At 42.6% G+C, this 20,900-nt stretch overlaps 1 protein-coding gene across 5 annotated transcripts in view; it reads left to right on the plus strand.

The window, feature by feature from the left end:
- CDKL4 (cyclin dependent kinase like 4) overlaps positions 1-20,900 on the plus strand; it is a 95,160-nt gene that overhangs the window by 61,107 nt on the left and 13,153 nt on the right. For 4 of the 5 annotated variants that reach the window (XM_063713453.1, XM_024242564.3, XM_054547632.1 and 1 more), the window contains exons 8-9: positions 357-413; positions 5,675-5,809. In XM_063713453.1, coding sequence (XP_063569523.1) covers positions 357-413; positions 5,675-5,809 — 192 coding nt within the window. Of the gene's footprint in view, positions 1-356; positions 414-5,674; positions 5,810-6,235; positions 6,596-20,900 lie in introns of those variants that run through there. The other variant, XM_054547636.2, reaches the window with a different exon arrangement.

Here is a 20,900-nt window from a genome sequence, read left to right on the forward strand (position 1 = left end):
AGGCAGAAGAATCACTTGAGGCCAGAAGTTTGAGACCAGCTCATGCAACATAGCAAGACCCCATCTCTACAAAAAAATTAAAAATTAGGTGGGTGTGGTGGCACCCACCTGTAGTCCTAGATACTTAGGAGGCTGAGGTGGAAAAATCTCTTGAGCCCAGGAGTTCAAGGTTAAAGTAAGCTATGATCATGCCACTGCACTGCAGCCTGGGAGACAGAGGGAGACCCTGTCTCTAAATACACACACACACACACACACACACACACACACACACACACATAAACATACACACATATATACACACACATATTACTTTGTTCTTATGTAATATTGAATGTTTTAACTTTGTTTTTCAGGAAACTCTTGAGGAAAAGTTCTCAGATGCTCATCCTGTGGCTCTGAACTTCATGAAGGTACTTAAGAATTAATTCTAACTCTTTTTAGCTATAAATTGTAATGACTGAAGCTGGTAATTTGAGGAGGGGTGGACAGTGGATTAAATAATGCCAAAATAGGATGTAGTCATTGAAAATGATAAAGAACTATAAAACAATTCCAGTTAAAGGGACATCAGTGGTTTAAGCAGTAATTGTTCTAACATATCTATTAACATTAGTAGATGAGGCAAAATCAGAGCCATGCAGACACCAGACCTAGCTCCTGCAGTAGGCCCAAGAGAGATGCCAAACCAAGGACAGATTCAAATAAAAAGCAGAAGAAACTTACCTATGCCTAGTCTGCCATTCATGCTTGACCAAATGGGACCACACTAGAAGGTGTATGACCCTGCCATCCATTGTGTATACCAAAAGCTCATTGGACAAAGGGTATGAGGATACCAGAGAGGGTATCTATCTTTAACAATCAATTAAGTTCTGTCTATAGCAGTGTCTTCCAAATGTGGCTATTCATCAGAATGGCCTGGGAGCTTTTGAAAAATATGGATTCCAGTATCTATCCTCAGATTCAGAAGGAGAATTTTCATGAGTGGAACCTTGGCATGTGTATCTTTAAACATGCCCTTAGGTGATTACGATAAACAGCTCAGTTTGAGACTCATCTGATCTAGACGGTGGGGCCATTTGGGTGACCTAGAGTCAACTTTGTAGACCAGCCTTTGTGCAAGTGCTAGTCACTGCCATGGTGCTATCCAGAGTGCTGGAGTGCTTCAACCTAGGTCCTCCTGAGAGTCAGAGCCTGATACCCCTGTGCTCTCGGACTCCCGATACCATTGCTCCATCTGACCTCAGCTGCCATCTGCCCTATCTTACTGCCCAGACCTGCTTTCACCCAGCACTCAGCAGGTCCTGTCCTAGAAGCGCAGTTCCGTGACCTTGTTCTTGACAGGTTGTTCTGACCCACCTGCAATTTAGCAAAACCTTCAAGGGAGAAGGGAGGCATCAAGCACTGCAAGCCCAAAGAATTCTCAGATGGAAGCCAGAGACAACCTGTAGTTCCCTGGAAAGCAACTTTGGGGCATGAAAACTGCAAGATGTAGGACAAGTTCCCTCTCCTCATCTCCAAAGATGAAAAGCCCTGGTTGGCTGCCTAAGGTTTTAGATGAAGCTAGGTTTGTTACTCAACTATCTTATTTGGACCCATAAGTATCAACCTAAGACCCAAGAATCCTCTCAGTGCATCAAGGATTGTGCTGTTTCATGGGCCACACACTATCTTATAGACTCCCGCCCCATGTTAGATGAAAGAAGACTTTAATTCTTTGCAATTGAGACATTTTTTTTTTGAGACAGAGTCTTGCTCTGTCACCCAGGCTGGATTTCTCTGCTCACTTCAACCTCCAGCAACCAGATTCGAGCGATTCTCCTGCCTCAGCCTCCCAAGTAACTGGGACTACAGGTGCGTGCCACCACACTGGGCTAATTTTTGTATTTTTAGTAGAGACAGGGTTTCATCATGTTGGCCAGGATGGTCTCCATCTCCTGACCTCATGATCCACCCACCTTGGCCTCCCAAAGTGCTGAGATTACAGGCGTAAGCCACTGTGCCCGGCCCAAGACATCTTTAATGGCAAATAAGTACTGGCTACCATAACTGGTGTTTATCCCATGGGACCGAATCATAACCTATGCAGGGACTGCTCAGGTGGATGGCGTATTTGGCAATGGCAGAGTCAAGGAGAGTGGTGGCATGCAGTGGCCAATCTATGGCAGGTCTTTTGTGTTCTCTTCATTAGGTTTAAAATGAGACCATGAGCACAATCTTTCTTATTTATTACTCATTTATTTCCATAGTCATGACCATCCTATCCCTATATCAGCTTCAGCTGGTCCATCAAGAAGAAGACTATAGACTATTAGAAATTTTATTGGAGCGTTTTCTGTGAAATTTGAAGTTTGGATTTAAGAAAAGGATCCTGACTTGGACTTTACAGTTTTGATTTCTCATCTCTCATCTTCAAGACGTTTTCTGGGTTAGGAGCACATCTACAGGGAACACCTCTGATTAATTCTTCAGTTTCTTGATATACAAAAAGTTATTAATCCAGGCAGGCAAGGACTCAGAAGCCTCAATTCTACTCAGCTCATCTCAATGCTTCAGAATTAATCAAGCAGGACATTGTTCCAGCTCAGACTCCATGGCGAGAGCTCAGCATTAGCAGTGTCTTCTAAGAATCTAAAAATGTTCTTTAAAATGAAAATTCATGGGTATTTAGTGATGGACTAGATTTCAATAGTTTTGAAAGCCCATATAAAAACATGAATGAGGCTGGGCATGGTGGCTCATGCCTGTAATCTTAGCACTTTAGGGGTCCAAGGCAGGAGGATCACTCAAGCCCAGGTGTTTGAGACCAGCCTGGACAACAAAGTCAGACCCTGTCTCTACAAAACATAAAAAATAAATAAAAATTATCCAGGCATGGTGGCACTTGCCTTTAGTCCCAGCTACTTGGAGGCTAAGGCGGGAGGATTGCTTGAGCCCAGGAGTTGAAGGCTGCAGTGAGCCATGATTGTGCCACTGCACTGTAGCCTAGGCGACAGTGAAACCTCATCTTTAAAAAATAAAAAATAAAATCAACGTGAATAAATTCAAGATATATTTGAAAGGAAAACCGATAGGACTTAATTATGATGGATATATGGGGAATAAAGTAGAAGAGGTGGCAAGGGTACAGTGCCTGTATTGGTTTTTCAGGTATTGGCAGGTCTGGGCTTTCTCTGAAAACTCTTGGTGAGGTTCTTTCTTTGCCTCTTCCAGCTTCTCATAGCCCCAGGCATTCTTTGACTTGTGACAATGTAACTCCAATTTCTACCTCCATCATAGCATGGCATTCTCTCTGTGTGTCTGTCTACACCATCTTCCCTCTTCTTATAAGGAAACCAATTGTAATTGAGTTAGGCGGTCTACTCCATGCCATTATGACCTTGTCTTCACTAATTACATCTGCAAAGACCTTATTTCCAAATAAGTTAACATTCTGAGGTACTGGGACTTAGAACTTCAACATACATATTTTTGCGGCGACACAACTCAACCCATAACAGGGACCTCGAGCTAGATGTTAAGTAAGCAGTTGCACCTGCAGGTCTAGAGTTCATAGGGGAGGTCTGGAATGGAATTGTAGATGTGGAAATCTCTGGTAAACTTTGATAATTGAAGCCACAGGCAGCAAAGGGATCACCGAAACCAAGAACAGATGAGAAAAAAAGGGGTGGCTAGGATTTGGCCTTGAGGAATTTTATCCAGCCATAGTGGAGAACATAGTAGAGAAGAAGGTAAACTGGCAAAGGCTGGTTTGAAAAGGAGTGGCCAGGAGGGAGCAGCAAGGAAAGTGAGAGATTAGAGAAGCCAAAGAGAAACAAAGTTTCAAGGAGGGCTTGGCCAGTAGTGTCTAATACTATTGAGACGAGAGAGAATTCAAAATACATCATGGGTTGAAGGATATGGAAGTAGAGGTCAGAGGTATTAATAACAAGAGCCACTTTAATGGAACAGTGGAAGCAAAAGCCAGAATAGAGTGATAAAGAAATAGAGACTATCACAGTTTGTATTCAAAATAGTATTTCTGGCCAGGTGCAGTGGCTCACATCTGTAGTCCCAGCACTGGGAGGCCGAGGCGGGCAGATCACTTGAGGTCAGGAGTTTGAGACCAGCCTGGCCAACATGGTGAACCTGTCTCTACTAAAAATACAAAAATGTATTCAGCATGGTGGTGCATGCCTATAATTCCAGCTATTTGGGAGGCTGAGGTATGAGAATCGCTCAAACCTGGGAGGTGGAGTTTGCAGTGAGCTGAGGTGGCGCCACTGCATTCCAGCCTGGGTGACAGAATGAGAGTTTGTCTCAAAAAAAAAAAAAAAGTCTTTCTCTCCTGATTATAGCCCTGACAGGATTTGAGGAGAATGCTTTTCCAGCAGCAGCTGGAGTTGATATATGGCATGGGTCATTAATTAGGGGTCATCTGCTTGGACCAGGCAGTTGACATGGAGGGACAGGTAAGTCTAGTTTTACTGAGCAGGATTGTTTCTTGAAGAACAGGACTAATCAGATCCCTCGCCAAGGGCCAGGTGACACTGCTTAGGGGCAGGCAGCTTCAGGGATCTCAGAGATCGGAGGTCAGCTGGGGTCAGGGAGGAACTGACACCACAGGGCAGTGCCCGGCTGGGGCAGCCTCAGGCAACGCAATTGTGTGGGCTTGAGAATGCCTCAGAACAATGTGATGGTGGTGAGCCTTATTTCTCTCTTATGATGGAAGGTAATAATTGTCAGGTCATCTGTGCCTGGGTATTGTAAAGCTGCTCCTTTTAAAAATGCAAATAAAGGAGAGATGGGGTCTCACTATGTTACCCAGGCTGGTCTAGACCTCCGGCCTCCCAGAGTGCTGGGATTACAGGCATGAGCCACCAGGTCTGGCTTAAAGCTGCTCTTTATGGATCATAGTCTGTGTTTATTGATGGGCAAAGTCCCACGGTCTGGCTGGAGTATCAGTGTTTCTCAGAGAAAACCTCTTTGTGTCAGGATCCCCACTGACCCCTCTGCTGTGATACTCCTGCCCACTCTCAGAAGCCGACCTAGAGGCTTCTAATGGTCTCAAATATAGAAGGGTCATAATGTCACCTTTTCTGTTTTGCCTGTAGTTATTTTTATATGAATATATAGTCAATTTGTCCTTGTTTCAGGTTCATTCTCATGACTGAGGTTCTCACTTCCTCAGTCGTCTCCTTAACCCAGTGGTTCTCAAACCTGAGCATATGGGCATCGGAATCACCCAGAGAGCTTCTTAAACACAAACTGCCGGGCTCCACCTCCAGTGCCTCGATTCCCTTTGGCAGGCGGGGCATAGGACCCAAGACTTCGCATTTCTAGCAAGTTCCTGTGACGCCGATGTTTTTAGTCCAGGGACTACACTCTGCAGACTGCTATAAACGATTTGCTTTCAGCGGTGATTTTAAAATGTCATTGGTGGGAACACCGGATCTACAGGTAGCCTCTTTCAGAGAGACACTGACCATCCATTCATTCTGCTCTCAAAAGACTTTGAAGTAGCAAAAAGAAGAGCAATCCTAGCTATTAGCAAGCTCCAACTACTTGATAATACACAGACTTGAAGATTTTCTAAACTCATATTTATGCTAACAAGTTATTCAGTTTGTGGGCACGGTGACAGAATGAGCCCCTCCCTTAACATCTTCTTTGCTGTTCTCTTCCTCCAAAGGGGTGTCTGAAGATGAATCCAGATGACAGATTAACCTGTTCCCAACTCCTGGAGAGCTCCTACTTTGATTCTTTTCAAGAGGACCAAATTAAAAGAAAAGCACGTAATGAAGGAAGAAACAGAAGACGCCAGCAGGTACTTCCGCTCAAAAGTTAAAGTGCTATAAAAAGAATTCCATTTTTGTTTTTGTTTGTCTGCCTTTCAAAGTGAGACAAGGTGGACACCAAGACCTTTCATTTGTACTGGTGTAGTTGTATTTGTCTAGCTTAATAAATATTGGTAATTGATGTAATAAAACCATAGAACTATGAAAATATCAAGATTATTGCAAAATCTTATTCTGAACACACCTGAATCAAATCGTTACACAACTCTTTGGCTGCTCTGATTGGATATCCCACCCACAAGATCGTATACCCATAATATAACAACTTCATATAATAAAATGCTGATTCCAACAGGACTGAGTTTTGCCAGCATTGCAAAGGAATCCAAGTGCCTTTCTGTAGCCTCCAGATGTGCAATAAAGGTAACTTGACTCTTCCATCTTTTCACCCACAGCAGGCACCTAAGTCTGCCTTTCCTAGGCTTTTTCTCAAAACCAAGATCTGCCAGGTACAAAGGAATGAAACCCAGACGTCTGGGAACCAAATTCTACCCAATGGGCCAATATTGCAGAACAGTATGGTGACTCTTATGACAAACATTAATTCTGCAATTTATCAGGTGACTGTCCTTCACTTGCTTTCAGAAAACTTTGAAGTTAAATCGTAAACTCCATGGAAATAGGTTTGTTTTGGTTCAGGGCTTTTTCTCGCCTTGTAAACCTGGCACCTGAAACAGTATCTGACACATAGAAGGTCCTTAATATTATTAAAATAAATAAGTAGACGAACATTGCCTAATAATAAACTGAGTTGGTAATTTCCAATTTCATCAGACGCTAGCAATTTTCACAGTTTGCGTTTGCTTAATCTTTCATCTTCAATCTAATTTTCAGTCATTTGTCTTCTCATTAGCATGTTTTCCATAAAGGAAGAAAGTGTTGTCTTTTCCCAACCTTTTAATAGTAAAAATAGAAGTTTGTTGGGAGAGAAAAATCAAACTAATCCAGAAGACGAAATGTTAAATCATTTCTGTGTATCCAAAATCTCTAGGTATCCATATTTTGATTACATGGGCCATTTTACCTTTTGCTATTAAATGTTTGCAAATCAAGCCCAATGCAGCTTATACTTAAATAACAACAAAAAAAATTAAAGGTCGCTGAGGGAGCAATCTGAAAGACAGTGTGAATTGTGTGTAAAAGGACACTCTCCTGTTAAAAACATCTCAGCTGGCGCGGTGGCTCACGCCTGTAATCCCAGCACTTTGGGAGGCCGAGGCAGGCAGATCACTTGAGGTCAGGAGTTTGACACCAGCCTGGCCAACATGGCAAAACCCCATCTCTTCTAAAAATACAAAAATTAGCCAGGCATGGTGGTGGGCGCCTGTAATCCTAGCTCCTTGGGAGGCTGAGGCAGGAGACTTGCATGAACCCGGGAGGCAGAGTTGCAGTGAGCTGAGATTGTGTACTGCACTGCAGCCTGGGCAACAGAGTGAGACTTCATCTCAAAAATAATAATAAAAAATAAATAAATAAAAACATCCCAGCACTTTGGGAGGCCGAGGCGGGTGGCTCACGCGGTCAGGAGTTCGAGACCAGCCTGGCCAACATGGCAAAACCCCATCTCTACTAAAAATACAAAAATTAGCCGGGTATGGTGGTGGGCGCCTGTAATCCCAGCTACTTGGGGGGCTGAGGCAGGAGAATCGCTTAAACCCTGGAGGCGGAGGTTGCAGTGAGCTGAGATCGTGCTACTGCACTCCAGCCTGGGCAACAAGAGCAAGACTCCATCTCAAAAAAAAAAAAAAAAAAAGAACAACTCACTGGATTCCCCCCCACACTGGCCTGGGAGGTTGCACAGTGTCAGCTGCCCCAGCTGGCCTCCTGGTTGCCCTAATCACTGTCTACCTGGGAATCTGTCACAGACCTTGCCTTGCCTCGAGGGCTTGGGTGCTCTCTCCCTTCACAGCTCCAGCTCTCTGCTTGGGTTTACAGCTGTGCTACCCTTCCTTCAATGCCTGTAACCCAGCTGATACAGATCAGGGACTGTGAACAAGGCCTTCCAAAAGGCCCAGAGGCAGCAAAAGGAAAGAAACACAAAAGGCAGCATGCACCTAGAGAATCTCATTTACAGACATCAGCCCATGTTCTCCATCCTCTGTAAACTGCATTCTATCCACCGCTGCATGGTGGGTCCCCCTGTAGCACCTACATGAGGCCGGTCCTAAGCAGCTGTCTCCTTCAAGTGAGGTGCCCAGGGAGCCAGGCCAAGAGAAAGACAGGGGTGCCTTTCAAGTTCTGGTTTTCCTTCAGGAGACACACCTGAATCCTAGATATTTTACCGTATCAGAAAATAAATGTTACAGAAAAAAATCTTTTCATTCACTGTGGTTTCCTTAAGACTAAATAATGTTTAAAGTTGATAGTAAAGAGGTTTTAAGCCTTTGCTATTCTGCCAATATCCTAGCTATTAAAAATTTGAGGCCAGGTGGGTGGCCCACGCCTGTAATCCCAGCATTTTGGAAGGCTGAGGCAGGTGGATCACCTGAGGTCAGGAGTTCAAGAACAGCCTGGCCGACATGATGAAACTCTGTCTTTATCAAAAAATACAAAAATTAGCTGGGCATGGTGGCTCACACCTGTAATCTCATCTACTTGGGAGGCTGAGGCACAAGAATCGCTTGAATCTGGAGGCAGAGGTTGCAGTGAGCCGAGATTGCACCATTGCACTCCAGCCTGGGCAACAGGCTGAAACAGAGTGAAATGGTGTCCAAAAAACAAATAATTTTTTTGAGATGGGTACAATGTAGTCTCCTGGAATTATTGTATAGTAGCTGATGGGCATCTACCTTTAAAGTATTGACTAGATACTCAGATTAAGTGTACTGAAATAAATAGTAGTATATCCATGGGTATCCTAGAATAAGTAATAGAACCTAATTTTCAGGTATCAGAGAATCTCAATTTTTGGAAAGGTAACCCTACTTAATTTTAAAATTGATGTCTTTTGACATCTTTGTACCATAAGTATCCGCTTGTCTTATCATCTTTCAATCAAACTGTACAAATAGGAATTGTTTTCAATTTACTTTCTTATTTTTGTCTTGTTCTGCTATTAGAATCAACTATTGCCTCTCATACCAGGAAGCCACATCTCCCCCACACCTGATGGAAGAAAACAAGTCCTCCAGTTAAAATTTGATCATCTTCCAAACATTTAGGAAAATGTTCTTTCAAGTGCAAAGTAATTTAATATGTACACATTTTGTACAAGTGAGATAGGAATTCTCAGTGTTTCAAATGCAAATGAGCCATATGAAAATTAAGATGCCTTCTAGAATTGTTTTGCTCTGATCATTGCTGATTCCTTTCCCCGTGCTTTTACATGCCAACTTTATCTTTTAGAATATTTTCTTTAAATGTTATAAAGCCTAAAACTGCACATATGGAAGAGACATTTTCAATTTCATCAGAGCAGCCCCTCCTGAGCCTATTTATATGGAGAATTTGTGAGCTTATACTTTGATTTATGAAAAAGATTTACATGTGTCATCTTGCTTCAGCTGACCACATAATTTCTTAAAGCAATATCAAATAGGCTGCCTCACTGTTTGTGTAAGAAATGACATATGTTCCTGCATTGTAATTCATACTTATTGTAACCAGGTCTGTTGAGTAATGCTGGTATCTTGTTCTGTGTTTTTATATTGGTGTAGAAAGGGAACCTTGAAAAGTCATTCAGGTTTATCTCTAGATTCCACGGCAGGCTCTCCTTTGTCTGTCTCATGAGGCATTGATGATTCTATTTTTAAAGCTAGCTAGAGAAAATTACATACAAATTCCAATACAGAGCAAACAGTGGACCAACGACAAGGAATTGCCATCCTCATCAGTAACGCCCTCGGATAATTGTCGTCTGCTGTCCTTTGCTATATCACCATTCCTTATCCTTTTCTCCTCCTGTCTAAGTCATCTCAGGACCCAAGCCGATCCTCCTGGATGTGTTGTCTAAATAGCTCATGGCCAGTACTCTCTTGCAAACGTTTGCATCCATAGCCTCTATGAAACTGTACAGCTCAAAACTAGTGAGTGCATCTTAATCAGGTTGGTTTGTAAACACAAGAGCGGGAAGATTATCTTTCAGTTAATATTATTTCATATCTCTTACAAAACAACAAAGCAAAGCAAACCCCTCAATAACTGAGCTGAATTTACTTTGGGATATTTTCCCAACCAAACTTGACATACCTATGTATATACATATATATATATTTTCCCAACTAAACTTGACACACATACGTATATACACATACGTATATACATGTATTTGTAAATATATACTTAAAATTATAAATTTTGCAGCACCATATTAGGTGCCTTTTATCGTGGACATCAAAAATGATGCAGAATATTTAAAAGTACTTTTAGTTTGCTAACAAGGAGCTCATATAAAATAATAGCATAGGGCTATCACTGTTAGGCAAAAAGGCACAATCAGTGATATTCCTATCAGGAAAAATTAAAGAGTATTTTGTTAACTCATTTCTGCTCCTGTGTCTGGCATACTTAACTGAATGTTGTCAAATTTTGCAAATACACTTTATTCCAGAAATTTTCTATGTCCAGCACCAAGAGTTAAGGATATATTATTATTGAAGAAACATAATATCCTATGTTCATGTCTAAAAGTCTTCCGCATTTAGAAACACATAAACTCCCGGAGAATCTCATTCAGTTATGTAGAAGCATCCATTTAATAAGGAATTATGACATCTAAACAATAGCTTTTTGTTCACGGGAAGGATTTTTTTTTTTTTTTGAGACAGGGTCTTGCTCTGTCACCCAGGCTGGAGTGCAGTGGCGCAATCACAGCTCACTGCAACCTCTACCTCCCCGGCTCAAGTGATCCACCCACCTCAGCCTGTAGCTGGGACTACAGCGGGTGCCACCACACCTGGCTAATTTTTAACTTTTTTTGTAGAGATAAGGTCTCGCTATGTTGCCCAGGCTGGTCTCTAACTCCTGAGCTCAAGTGATCCTCCCACCTCGGCCTCCCAAAGTGCTGGGATTACAGGAGTGCGCCACCACGCCCAGCAAGGAAGGACTTTTTAAGTGAGCTGATCTGATCTGGCCTACATTCTTAGTGTAAATATAACCTGTTAAGTAAGGCCTTCTTATTTTCATCTTGTTATCAGGAATATACCTTTTCAAATTTGTATATTTCTTGCTTTTTTTCTTTTTGAGACAGGGTCTCACTCTGTGACCAAGGCTGGGGTGGCGCAAGCGTGGCTCACTGGACCCTCGACCTCCTGGGCTCAAGCAATCCTCCTGCCTCAGTCTCTCAAGTAATTGGGACTACAGGTACATGCCACCACGCCCAGCTAATTTTTTTTTTTTTTTTTTTTTTTTTTTGAGATGGAGTCTCACTCTGTCGCCCAGGGTGGAGTGCAGTGGCACAATCTCGGCTCACTGCAAGCTGCTCCGCCTCCCAGGTTCACGCCATTCTCCTGCCTCAGCCTCCCTAGTAGCTGGGACTACAGGCGCCCACCACCACGCCCGGCTAATTGTTTTGTATTTTTAGTAGAGAAAGGGTTTCACTGTGTTAGCCAGGATAGTCTCGATCTCCTGACCTCGTGATCCACCCATCTCAGCCTCCCAAAGTGCTGGGATTACAGGCGTGAACCACCGCACCCGGCCCCAGCTAATTTTTTGTAGAGAAAAGGTCTTGGTATATTGCCCAGGCTGATCTCAAACTCCTGGGCTCAAGCAATCTGCCTACCTCGCCCTCCCAAAGGATTCCAGGTGTGACCCACCACACCCCGCCGGTTTCCTGCATTTTTAACAGGACGATACCATGGGTGCAAAGAAAATGAGAAATAAAAGATAAAAGGCAACTTTCCTGAACAATTTATTTTTAGCTTTCATAATGTTTTTCATTTAAGCCTTCTTATTACCAAACCACTCATACTGCTCTAGCTATCCTAAATATATATCTCTATATATTATGTATCTATACAGATAATATATTTATGCATATCCATATATACGCACATAAAATATGATATACACATACACATGCAGAAAATAAGACAGTATTCCATTGCCCATTTTGCTTGTAATTATGTTTCAAATAACAACGAAGTTTTTGGCAGGGATGGTGGAGTGACTGTCTTTCCTTATTTTTGCTTGCATTAAAAAATTAATTCAAACTAGCGTTTCTCTTTTGTTTTCTCAGACAAATCCATCACTTAGGTGTCACTGGGGAGGGGACAGGAGAGAGCATCTAATGCTTAGAAAAATGCTCTAATATAGTCATATTACCATGAAGAAAAATAAACAGGCCAGGCACAGTGGCTCATGCCTGTAATCCCAGCACTTTGGGAGGCCAAGGCAGGCGGATCACCTGAGGTCAGGAGTTCGAGACCAGTCTGGCCAACATGGTGAAACCCCGTCTCTACTCAAAATACAAAAATTAGCCTGGCGTGGTGGTGGGCGCATGTAATCCTAGCTACTCGGGAGGCTGAGGCAGGAGAAACACTTGAACCCAGGAGGCGGAGATTGTAGTGAGCTGAGATCATACCACTGCACTCCAGCCTGGGCAACAGAGCAAGACTCCATCTCAAAAAAAAGAAAGAAAAGAAAAGAAAAATCAGTTTCTGATGCCATGTGCCTGTTTAATTGTCCCTGGGTGGCCCAGGCCACAGCATAGCATTGCTGCTGCCTGCGTTGCCCAGGGTCCCAAGTCTCAAGCTGTAACTCCTTCCTGTTTCAAATACATATCTTTCACCTCTGTACTACACAAATTCTCTCACACCCTTCAGCCCATGAACAACAGTTGCTCTTCAGCATCTGGTTCCCAAATTGTGCAATGCCTTTTTTTCTTTTTCTTTTTCTTTTTTTTTTTGGAGCGGGGACAGAGTCTCACCCTGTCATGCCCATGCTGGAGTGCAATGGTGCAATCTTGGCTCACTGCAACCTCTGCCTCCCAGGCTCAAACGATTCTCCTGCCTCAGCCTCCCCAGTAGCTGGGATAACAGGTGTGTGCCACCGTGCCCAGCTAATTTTTTTTGTATTTTTAGTACAGATGGTGTTTCACCATGTTGGCCAGGCTGGTCTTAAACCCCTGACCTCGTGATCCGCCTGCCTCAGCCTCCCAAAGTGCTGGGATTACAATCATGAGCCACCATGCCCAGCCTGTGTAATGCATTTTTTATCTTTAGCAAATAGTCTTGTCCCGGACTCTTCACCGAAGCCTACTTGATCCCGTAATTATGAGTTTCTGTTAGGCTCTTGTGCAGTTTCTGGATCACCTGGGTTCTGTCTTACTTATGCCAACTTTCAAGCCTTTTAATTTGTTTATGCAGTTCCTTCCTGATGCTGTCCAAATACTGTGCCATCATGGTGAGTGACGCCGCCTGAACACTCCTCTGTGCTCCGCCTCTTTGTGGCCCCTTCCCGCCTTGGTTTCCTCAGGCTTTCCACACACACGTATCTTATCAGGCTTTCCACACACACGTATCTTATCAGGCTTTCCACACACACGTATCTTAGGGTCTCCAAACAGTTTTTTGTTTGTTTGTTTTTTAGTTTGTTTGCTTTTCACAGTATTTTCAGGCCATTCAAAATGCCGACTTTGCCTATTCTTAGAGCTCCAACATAAAGGACATTTCGTTAGACCTCTCTCAGCCCTGGAGGCCTATGTGCTTGGGCTCTGTCTTTAGTCTCTATTTCAGTCCTGGTGATATTTGAATGTAATTGTTCCAACTTGCCCCAACCACAAAGCCCTTTTAGGAGATCACTTTTTGAAGATTACTTCAACTAGACTGAATTGCTGAAAAGTTGTATTCAAGAAGCTTTTGAATCCTTGGGATAAGGGAGATGATTGAGTAAAGGGTAAAAAGTAAGTTCTCGGGGAATGAAGAGTTGAAACAGAAAGTAGGTTTTTTTTTTCCTTCTAAATTAGGTGTATCATGGTTCTTCATTGCACTTGCAGATTTCCCAACCACAAAATTAAGGTTATTTTGAAAATCTTTTTTTTTTTTTTTTTTTTTGAGACGGTCTCTCTCTGTTGCCCAGGCTGGAGTGCAGTGGCATAATCTCAGCTAACTGCAGCCTCCACCTCCCATGTTCAAGCGATTCTCCTGCCTCAGCCTCCCGAATAGCTGGGATTACAGGCATGTGCCACCATGCCCAGCTAATTTTTGTATTTTTGGTAGAGATGGGGTTTCACCATGTTGGCCAGGCTGGTCTCGAACTCTTGACCTCAAGTGATCCACCCACATTGGCCTACCAAACTGCTGAGATTACAGGAATTAGCCTGACCTGAAGACGTTTTGTGCTCCTTTAGCTTACTTGCCATAAAATTACAAGTTTCAAAAAAGTTAGCACTTTCTTAGTCATTTGTCACCACTATTGATTTCTAATCCTGGTCACAGAATTCTCAAAAAAAAATATTTTTTTTAATTAAAAAATACCACCAGAAGAGGAATGATCCTAAAATTTTGCAAACATTAATATCCTTAAAAAACCGGAAGGCCAGGCGTGGTGACTCACATCTGTAATCCCAGCACTTTGGGAGACCGAGGTGGGCAGATCATGAGGTTAGGAGTTCGAGACCAGCCTGGCCAACATGGCGAAACCCCGTCTCTACTAAAAATGCAAAAATTAGCCAGGCGTGGTGGCAGGCACCTGTAATCCCAAGTACTCGGGAGGCTGAGGCAAGAGAATCGCTTGAACCCAGGAGGTGGAGGTTGCAGTGAGCCAAGATCGTGCCTTCGCACTCCAGCCTGGGTGACAAGAGCAAGACTCTGTCTCAAAAACAACAACAACAGCAACAACAACAAAAAGAAAAACTAAACACTGGGGAGTCAGTGTTAGCTTCATCACAAAGATACAGATTTTTAGGACATAAAGATAAAATGCCACTCACAAGTTAATGTTCTGCATATGTGTTTGTTTGTTTTATCTTTTTTTTCTTTTCTTTTTTTTTTTGGAGACAGGGTCCCACTCAGTCTCCAGGCTGGAGTGTTGTTTGTTTTATATGAAAATTAACAACTTCATTCTTGTTTTAGTAGAAGACTAAAGGTGTTTAAGAGTAGTAGTTAGGACCAGGCATGGTGGTGCACGCCTGTAATCCTAGCACTTTGGGAGGCCAAGGTAGTTGGATTGCTTGAGCCCAGGAGTTTGAGACCAGCCTGGGCAACATGTCAAAACTCTGTCTCTACCACAAAAAATACAAAAGTTAGCCAGGAGTGGTGGCATGGGCCTGTACTTGGGAGGCTGAAGTGGGAGGATTCCTTGAGCCCAGGAGGTCAAGGCTGAAGTGAGCCATGATTGTGCCACTGCACTTCAACCTGGGTGACAGGTTTGCTTGAGCCAGGAGGCAGAGGTTGCAGTGAGCTGAGATCATGCCACTGCACTCCAGCCTGGGTGACAGAGTGAGACCCTGTCTCAAAAAATAAAATGAAATAATAAGAGTGGTCATTAGAGAATATAAATAGAAAAATCATTTGGTCTGGAAGTTTGGACAGCTAGGTTCTAGGTCTAAACTGCAACTCTCTGTGTATCCTTGACACAGCATTTAACTTTTCTGTGCCTTCTGTAACTTTGCTGTTTTCTCATTTGGAAAGTAAGAGAGTAGTGAAGCTAGATCATTTCTAAGTCTCCCTTTCAACTCTAAACTTCTGTGATTCTCTATGGCACACAGTGTTTGTATCCTGGTCATATCTCCCACTACAAGAGGCTTTCTAGAGAGTGTTTTTCATTAACAACACCATGATAAAATTGTAGTGTTTATGATCTAGCCAGGAGCCAGGAGTTATCTTCCTCTCTCTCATCTCTGTCTTCCTGCCTTGCTTTCACACTCATGCGAACACACACACGACTACACCCCACTAGCTCCATCAAGCCAATAATAGTTTACAGGCAACCATCTAACACAGGTTACATTTTCTAAATGAAAGTGGGTTTTGAAGCTAATTATCACTAGATTTTAATGAGTGTAAATAAAATAGGTGTGTTTTTAAAATGCAGAGTAATATGTAATCATTCTTTGATGTTTTCATCAAAGAATTGGAAATGATGCATATCATCAAGGAAGAACATTTAATCAAGTTTTAACTTCAGCAACACTTTTAGTAGTTTCAGTAAATGATAATTAAATTTTACAGATATATCTGAATTGTATACATTTTTGTTTCAAAAGCAAGGTCTCAAGTCGGGTGCAGTGGCTCGTGCCTGTAATCTCAGCACTTTGGGAGGCCAAGGCGGGCGGATCACGAGGTCAACAGATTGAGATCATCTTGGCCAACATGGTGAAACCCCGTCTTTACTAAAAATACAAAAATTAGCTGGGCATGGTGGCATGCGCCTATAGTCCCAGCTACTCGGGAGGCTGAAGCAGGAGAATCACTTGAACCCAGGAGACGGAGGTTGCAGTGAGCTGAGATCGCACCACTGCACTCCAGCCTGGCAACAGAGTGAGACTCTATCTCAAAAAAAAAAAAAAAAAAAAAACAAGGACTCAGGCTCTCTTTTTTTTTTTAGATGGAGTTTCAATGGCACTATCTCAGCTCACTGCAACCTCCGCCTCCTGGGTTCAAGTGATTCTCCTGCCTCAGCCTCCTAAGTAGCTAAGATTACAGATATGAGCCACCACACCAGCTAATTTTGTATTTTTAATATAGACGGGGTAAAAAATATATATATATATAGACGGGGTTTCACCATGTTGACCAGGCTGGTCTTGAACTCCTGACCTTGGGTGATCCACCTGCCTCAGCCTCCCAAAGTGCTGGAATTACAGGCGTAAGCCACCGCGCCCGGCCTGGCTCAGTCAGCTTTTAATTTACCCCAAAATTTGCTCAAGCTGAGAATTGGTAATCCTACTCAACAGGCATATAAATGACTTGTATTTTTAAAGTTAAAATTTTTCTTTCTGTTACGAACACTACTCATTGATTATATGTCTAAATATTGTCATATTGAAGATTCTGTGTGTCCATTTACTATTTTAGAACATATTTGTGTAGAAGAAGGTATATTTCAAATCACTTGAAGTTGTAGCTATATGTTAGTTAACATTGATAATTAGCCTAATCGTAATTTAAACTACTAGAAACAATTCACTAAAAGCAATTTTAGTTTTATTATGTTAAATATACATAATATTATGGTTTTTAAAAATTTAGCTTAAGATACTCTGAAAACCCACATATAAGATTAAATATTTTGGCGACTTTATATTTGTATATATAACTTGACTATGTTCTTTAGCTTATTTTAATAAAAGAAATATTTCTGTCCCCTAATTTCTATTCAACTCAGCTATTCATTAATTTTCTAATACTTCGTATTTAAATGAGAAAAACTGTCATCTTCATATGTAAATTCCACAACTTGTTATTTAATTTCCTATTGGTTGGAATATCTGAACAGCTGGCATGGCAAACTTTTTTTGTGTGTGCCTTGGGTTGGAAATTCTTACAAATGGAAAAACTAACAAAATATTTTCCAGTCTAACTAACTAGATGCTTATCCTTGAGAAAATCTTTACAACTTTACTTTGAGGCTGTAAGATTCTTTTTCTTTCAATTTATCAAAATATTTATCTGATCCCTTATAATACTGAAGCTACAGGATATGAAACTTTCTTGCATCTTCATTTCCAGGCTATCACAGTAATTTCTGTTGTGGGTTGTAAAAGGTGAAAAGGGCTGAAGACCAAACTCAGACTGATGATCAAAAGAGAGAAAAACAACTATAAAATAATGAATGAGGTCACTATTTAAATATGCTCCAATTCTTTTATTTTCTTTTGAACTAATAGTTCCGCTTTTATTCTTTTTAATGGCGTCTGTGTTAAAAAGAGCATAGCAGATTGTTTCCATTGATGACTGTGACAATTTCTCCTAGCCTACATGCCTTTTGCAATAATACTTTGCCACTCCTTTTATCAGGAGGTGAAGTTGTCCTCCTCTGTCCCTACCTTGAGTCCAAGCTGGCCTTGTGATTTCCTGAGGCACACAGAATGCAGCAGAGGTGATGCTGTGCCATTTCTGGACCTAGCCCTTGGAGGGCCTGGAAGCTTCTGTTCCCTTTCTGGGGAAGCCAGCTACCCCGCTGCAAAAGAGCTTAGGCTGGACTATTAAGATACCACATGGAGAGAGACAGAGACCCTTGGAGAAGCACTTAAAGGGCCAGACACATGAGTGAAGACTTCCTGGACCTTCCAACTCCACGCAGCCACCCGCCAAATATAGCCAAACAAGGATCCCCAGCCAGCACCAAGTGGAACAGGTTAACTGCCCAGCTGAGCCTAGCCAACCTACAGAATTGTGAGAAATAATAAATCATTGTTTTAAGCCACCAAATTTTGGGATGATTTGTTATGCAGCAATACGTAACTGAAATAGAGTATATATATATATATATATATATATATATTTTTTTTTTTTTGAGAGAGAGTCTCACTCTGTTGCCCAGGCTGGAGTGCAGTGGCACAATCTTGGCTCACTGCAACCTCTGCCTCCCAGGTTCAAGCAATTCTCCTGCCTCAGCCTCCCAAGTAGCTGGGACTACAGGCACACACCGCCACGCCTGGATAATTTTCTGTATTTTAGTAGAGACGGTTTCACCATGTTGCCCAGGCTGGTTGCGAACTCCTGTGCTCAGGCAATCCACCCGCCTCAGCCTCCCAAAGTGCTGGGATTACAGGCCACCGTGCCCAGCCAAAACAGAGTATATTTTTAGATTGCATTACAGTTGAACACGTTCCCAAATAATATGCACAGTTAAGATAAGGCATAAGATCTGATGTTATTTAACCTAGAACTCTAAGTACATTCTAGGGAGTCTGTCCTCACCACCTACCCAGTCAAGGCTGCTATACTTCCAAGGGTCTCATAAAACATGTGTGAGCACCATATAGGGGAAATCTAAAGCAGTGTATTAAAGAAATGGTCCAAACATTGTATTTTACCAAATATATGAACACATGCTAGAAATTTGCTCAAGTTTGCTAGGCGTGGTGGCTCACGCCTGTAATCCCAGCACTTTGGGAGGCCAAGGCGGGCGGATCACGAGGTCAGGAGATGGAGACCATCCTGGCTAGCACGGTGAAACCCCATCTCTACTAAAAATATTTAAAAAAAAAAAATTAGCCAGGCGTGGTGGCGGGCGCCTGTCGTCCCAGCTTCTCGGGAGGCTGAGGCAGGAGAATGGCGTGAACCCGGGAGGCAGAGCTTGCAGTGAGCTGATATCGCGCCACTGCACTCCAGCCTGGGCACAGAGCGAGACTCCGTCTCAAAAAAAAAAACAAAAAAAAAAAAGAAAAAAGAAATTTGCTCAAGTTTTCACAGTGGCCTAAAAGGAAACTTCCATTTTTGTTTTTTTCTTTTTTAAGGAGCAGGAGTCTCAAGGGCCGGGCGCGGTGGCTCACGCCTGTAATCCCAGCACTTTGGGAGGCCAAGGCGGGTGGATCATGAGGTCAGCAGTTTGAGACCAGCCTGACCAACATGGTGAAACCCTGTCTCTACTAAAACATACCAAAAAATTAGCTGGGCGTGGTGGCGGGCGCTTGTAATCCCAGTGAATTGGGAGGCTGAGGCAGGAGAATCTCTTGAAACCAGGAGGCGGAGGTTGCAGTGAGCCAAGATTGTGCCACTGCACTCTAGCCTGGGCAACAAGAGCAAAATTCAGTATCAAAATAAAAAAAACTGAAGGAACAGGAGTCTCACTATGTTGCCCAGGCTGGCCTTAAACTTCTGGGCTCAAGTGATCCTCCCACCTCAGTCACCCAAGTAGCTGGGCATGGCTTTTTTTTTTTTGTAGAGATGGGGGTTCTCACTATGTTGCCCAGGCCAGTTGAACTCCTGGCCTCAAGCTCTCCTCCTGCCTTAGCCTCCCAAAGTGCTGGGATTACAGGCAAGAGCTACCATAAGCGCCCTCATAGAATTTTTTTTAATGCAGTAGTTGCCATGTTCCCTCCCCAAGAAGCATGAAACCTCATCTTACCCAATTGCTTGTATCTTCCATTTGGTGGCTTTTACATTCCTAATATGAAAAGGCTCTTATCTTACAGCAAAAAAAAATGTCAGGTTATTTTCTTTACACCAATTTAGTTCATTGACACTCTTTGAAAAAGTTTGCTTATTGTTTAGCAAACACTATCACCTGGAGAAAATCAGCCCTCAGTGGATACGCAGCCACCAAGAGGAAACAGCCTAATAAGCTTAACCTGAAAGACATAAGACCTCACCAGAAAACTTAAAGGAAACACCAACAGGAACATCACGAAATAAATCTGACTATGACTCCAAGAGATCTCCTGAGGGATTGGAATGATCACAGGCAGAAGAGTGGCTGGGGTGGTATCACTAAGTTTTGAAGAAAAAACATTTTTGGTTTGGAAGACACAAAACAAATTTAATATTGCGTCTATTAGACAGTCATTGTGTTTCTTATAGTGATTAGGTGTAAAAAACAATTAGGGAAAGGATAGGCGATCTGGGCTAGAACCACAATTTTTTTTTTTTTTTTTTTTTCCAGACAGAGTCTCGCTGTGTCACCCAGGCTGGAGTGCAGTGGCATGATCTTGGCTCACTGCAACCTCCGCCTCCTGGGCTCAAGCCATCCTCCCACCTCAGCCTCCCAAGCAGCTGGGACTACAGATGCACACCACTATGCCTGGCTAATTTTTGTATTTTTAGTAGAGACAGGTTTCACCATGTTGCCCAGGCTGGTCCTGAACTCCTGAGCTCAAGCTGTGTGCCCACTTCGGCTTCTCAAAGTGCTGGGTTTACAGGCTTGAGCCATGGCACTCAGCTCAGAAACACAAATTTTAATTAAAGCTGTATATTCTGGCCACTAAAATCATATGAGCAATTTATTTTCCTGAGGCAGTGAGGAAGTGCTATGAGTAAGAAGAAAATTCAGTTCTAATCCTTGAGAAATAGTTGCAGTGAAAAAAATAGAAAAGGAACCATTAGAAGTACTAGCTGGTGGCCAGGAGTGCTGACTCACGCCTGTAATCCCAGCACTTTGGGAGGCTGAGGCGACCAGCTTGGGCAATGTGACGAGACCTCATCTCTACAAAAGATGAAAAAATTAGCCAGGCATGGT

The sequence above is a fragment of the Pongo abelii genome, chromosome 12, assembly GCF_028885655.2.
Source record: "Pongo abelii isolate AG06213 chromosome 12, NHGRI_mPonAbe1-v2.0_pri, whole genome shotgun sequence".
NCBI lineage: Eukaryota > Metazoa > Chordata > Mammalia > Primates > Hominidae > Pongo > Pongo abelii.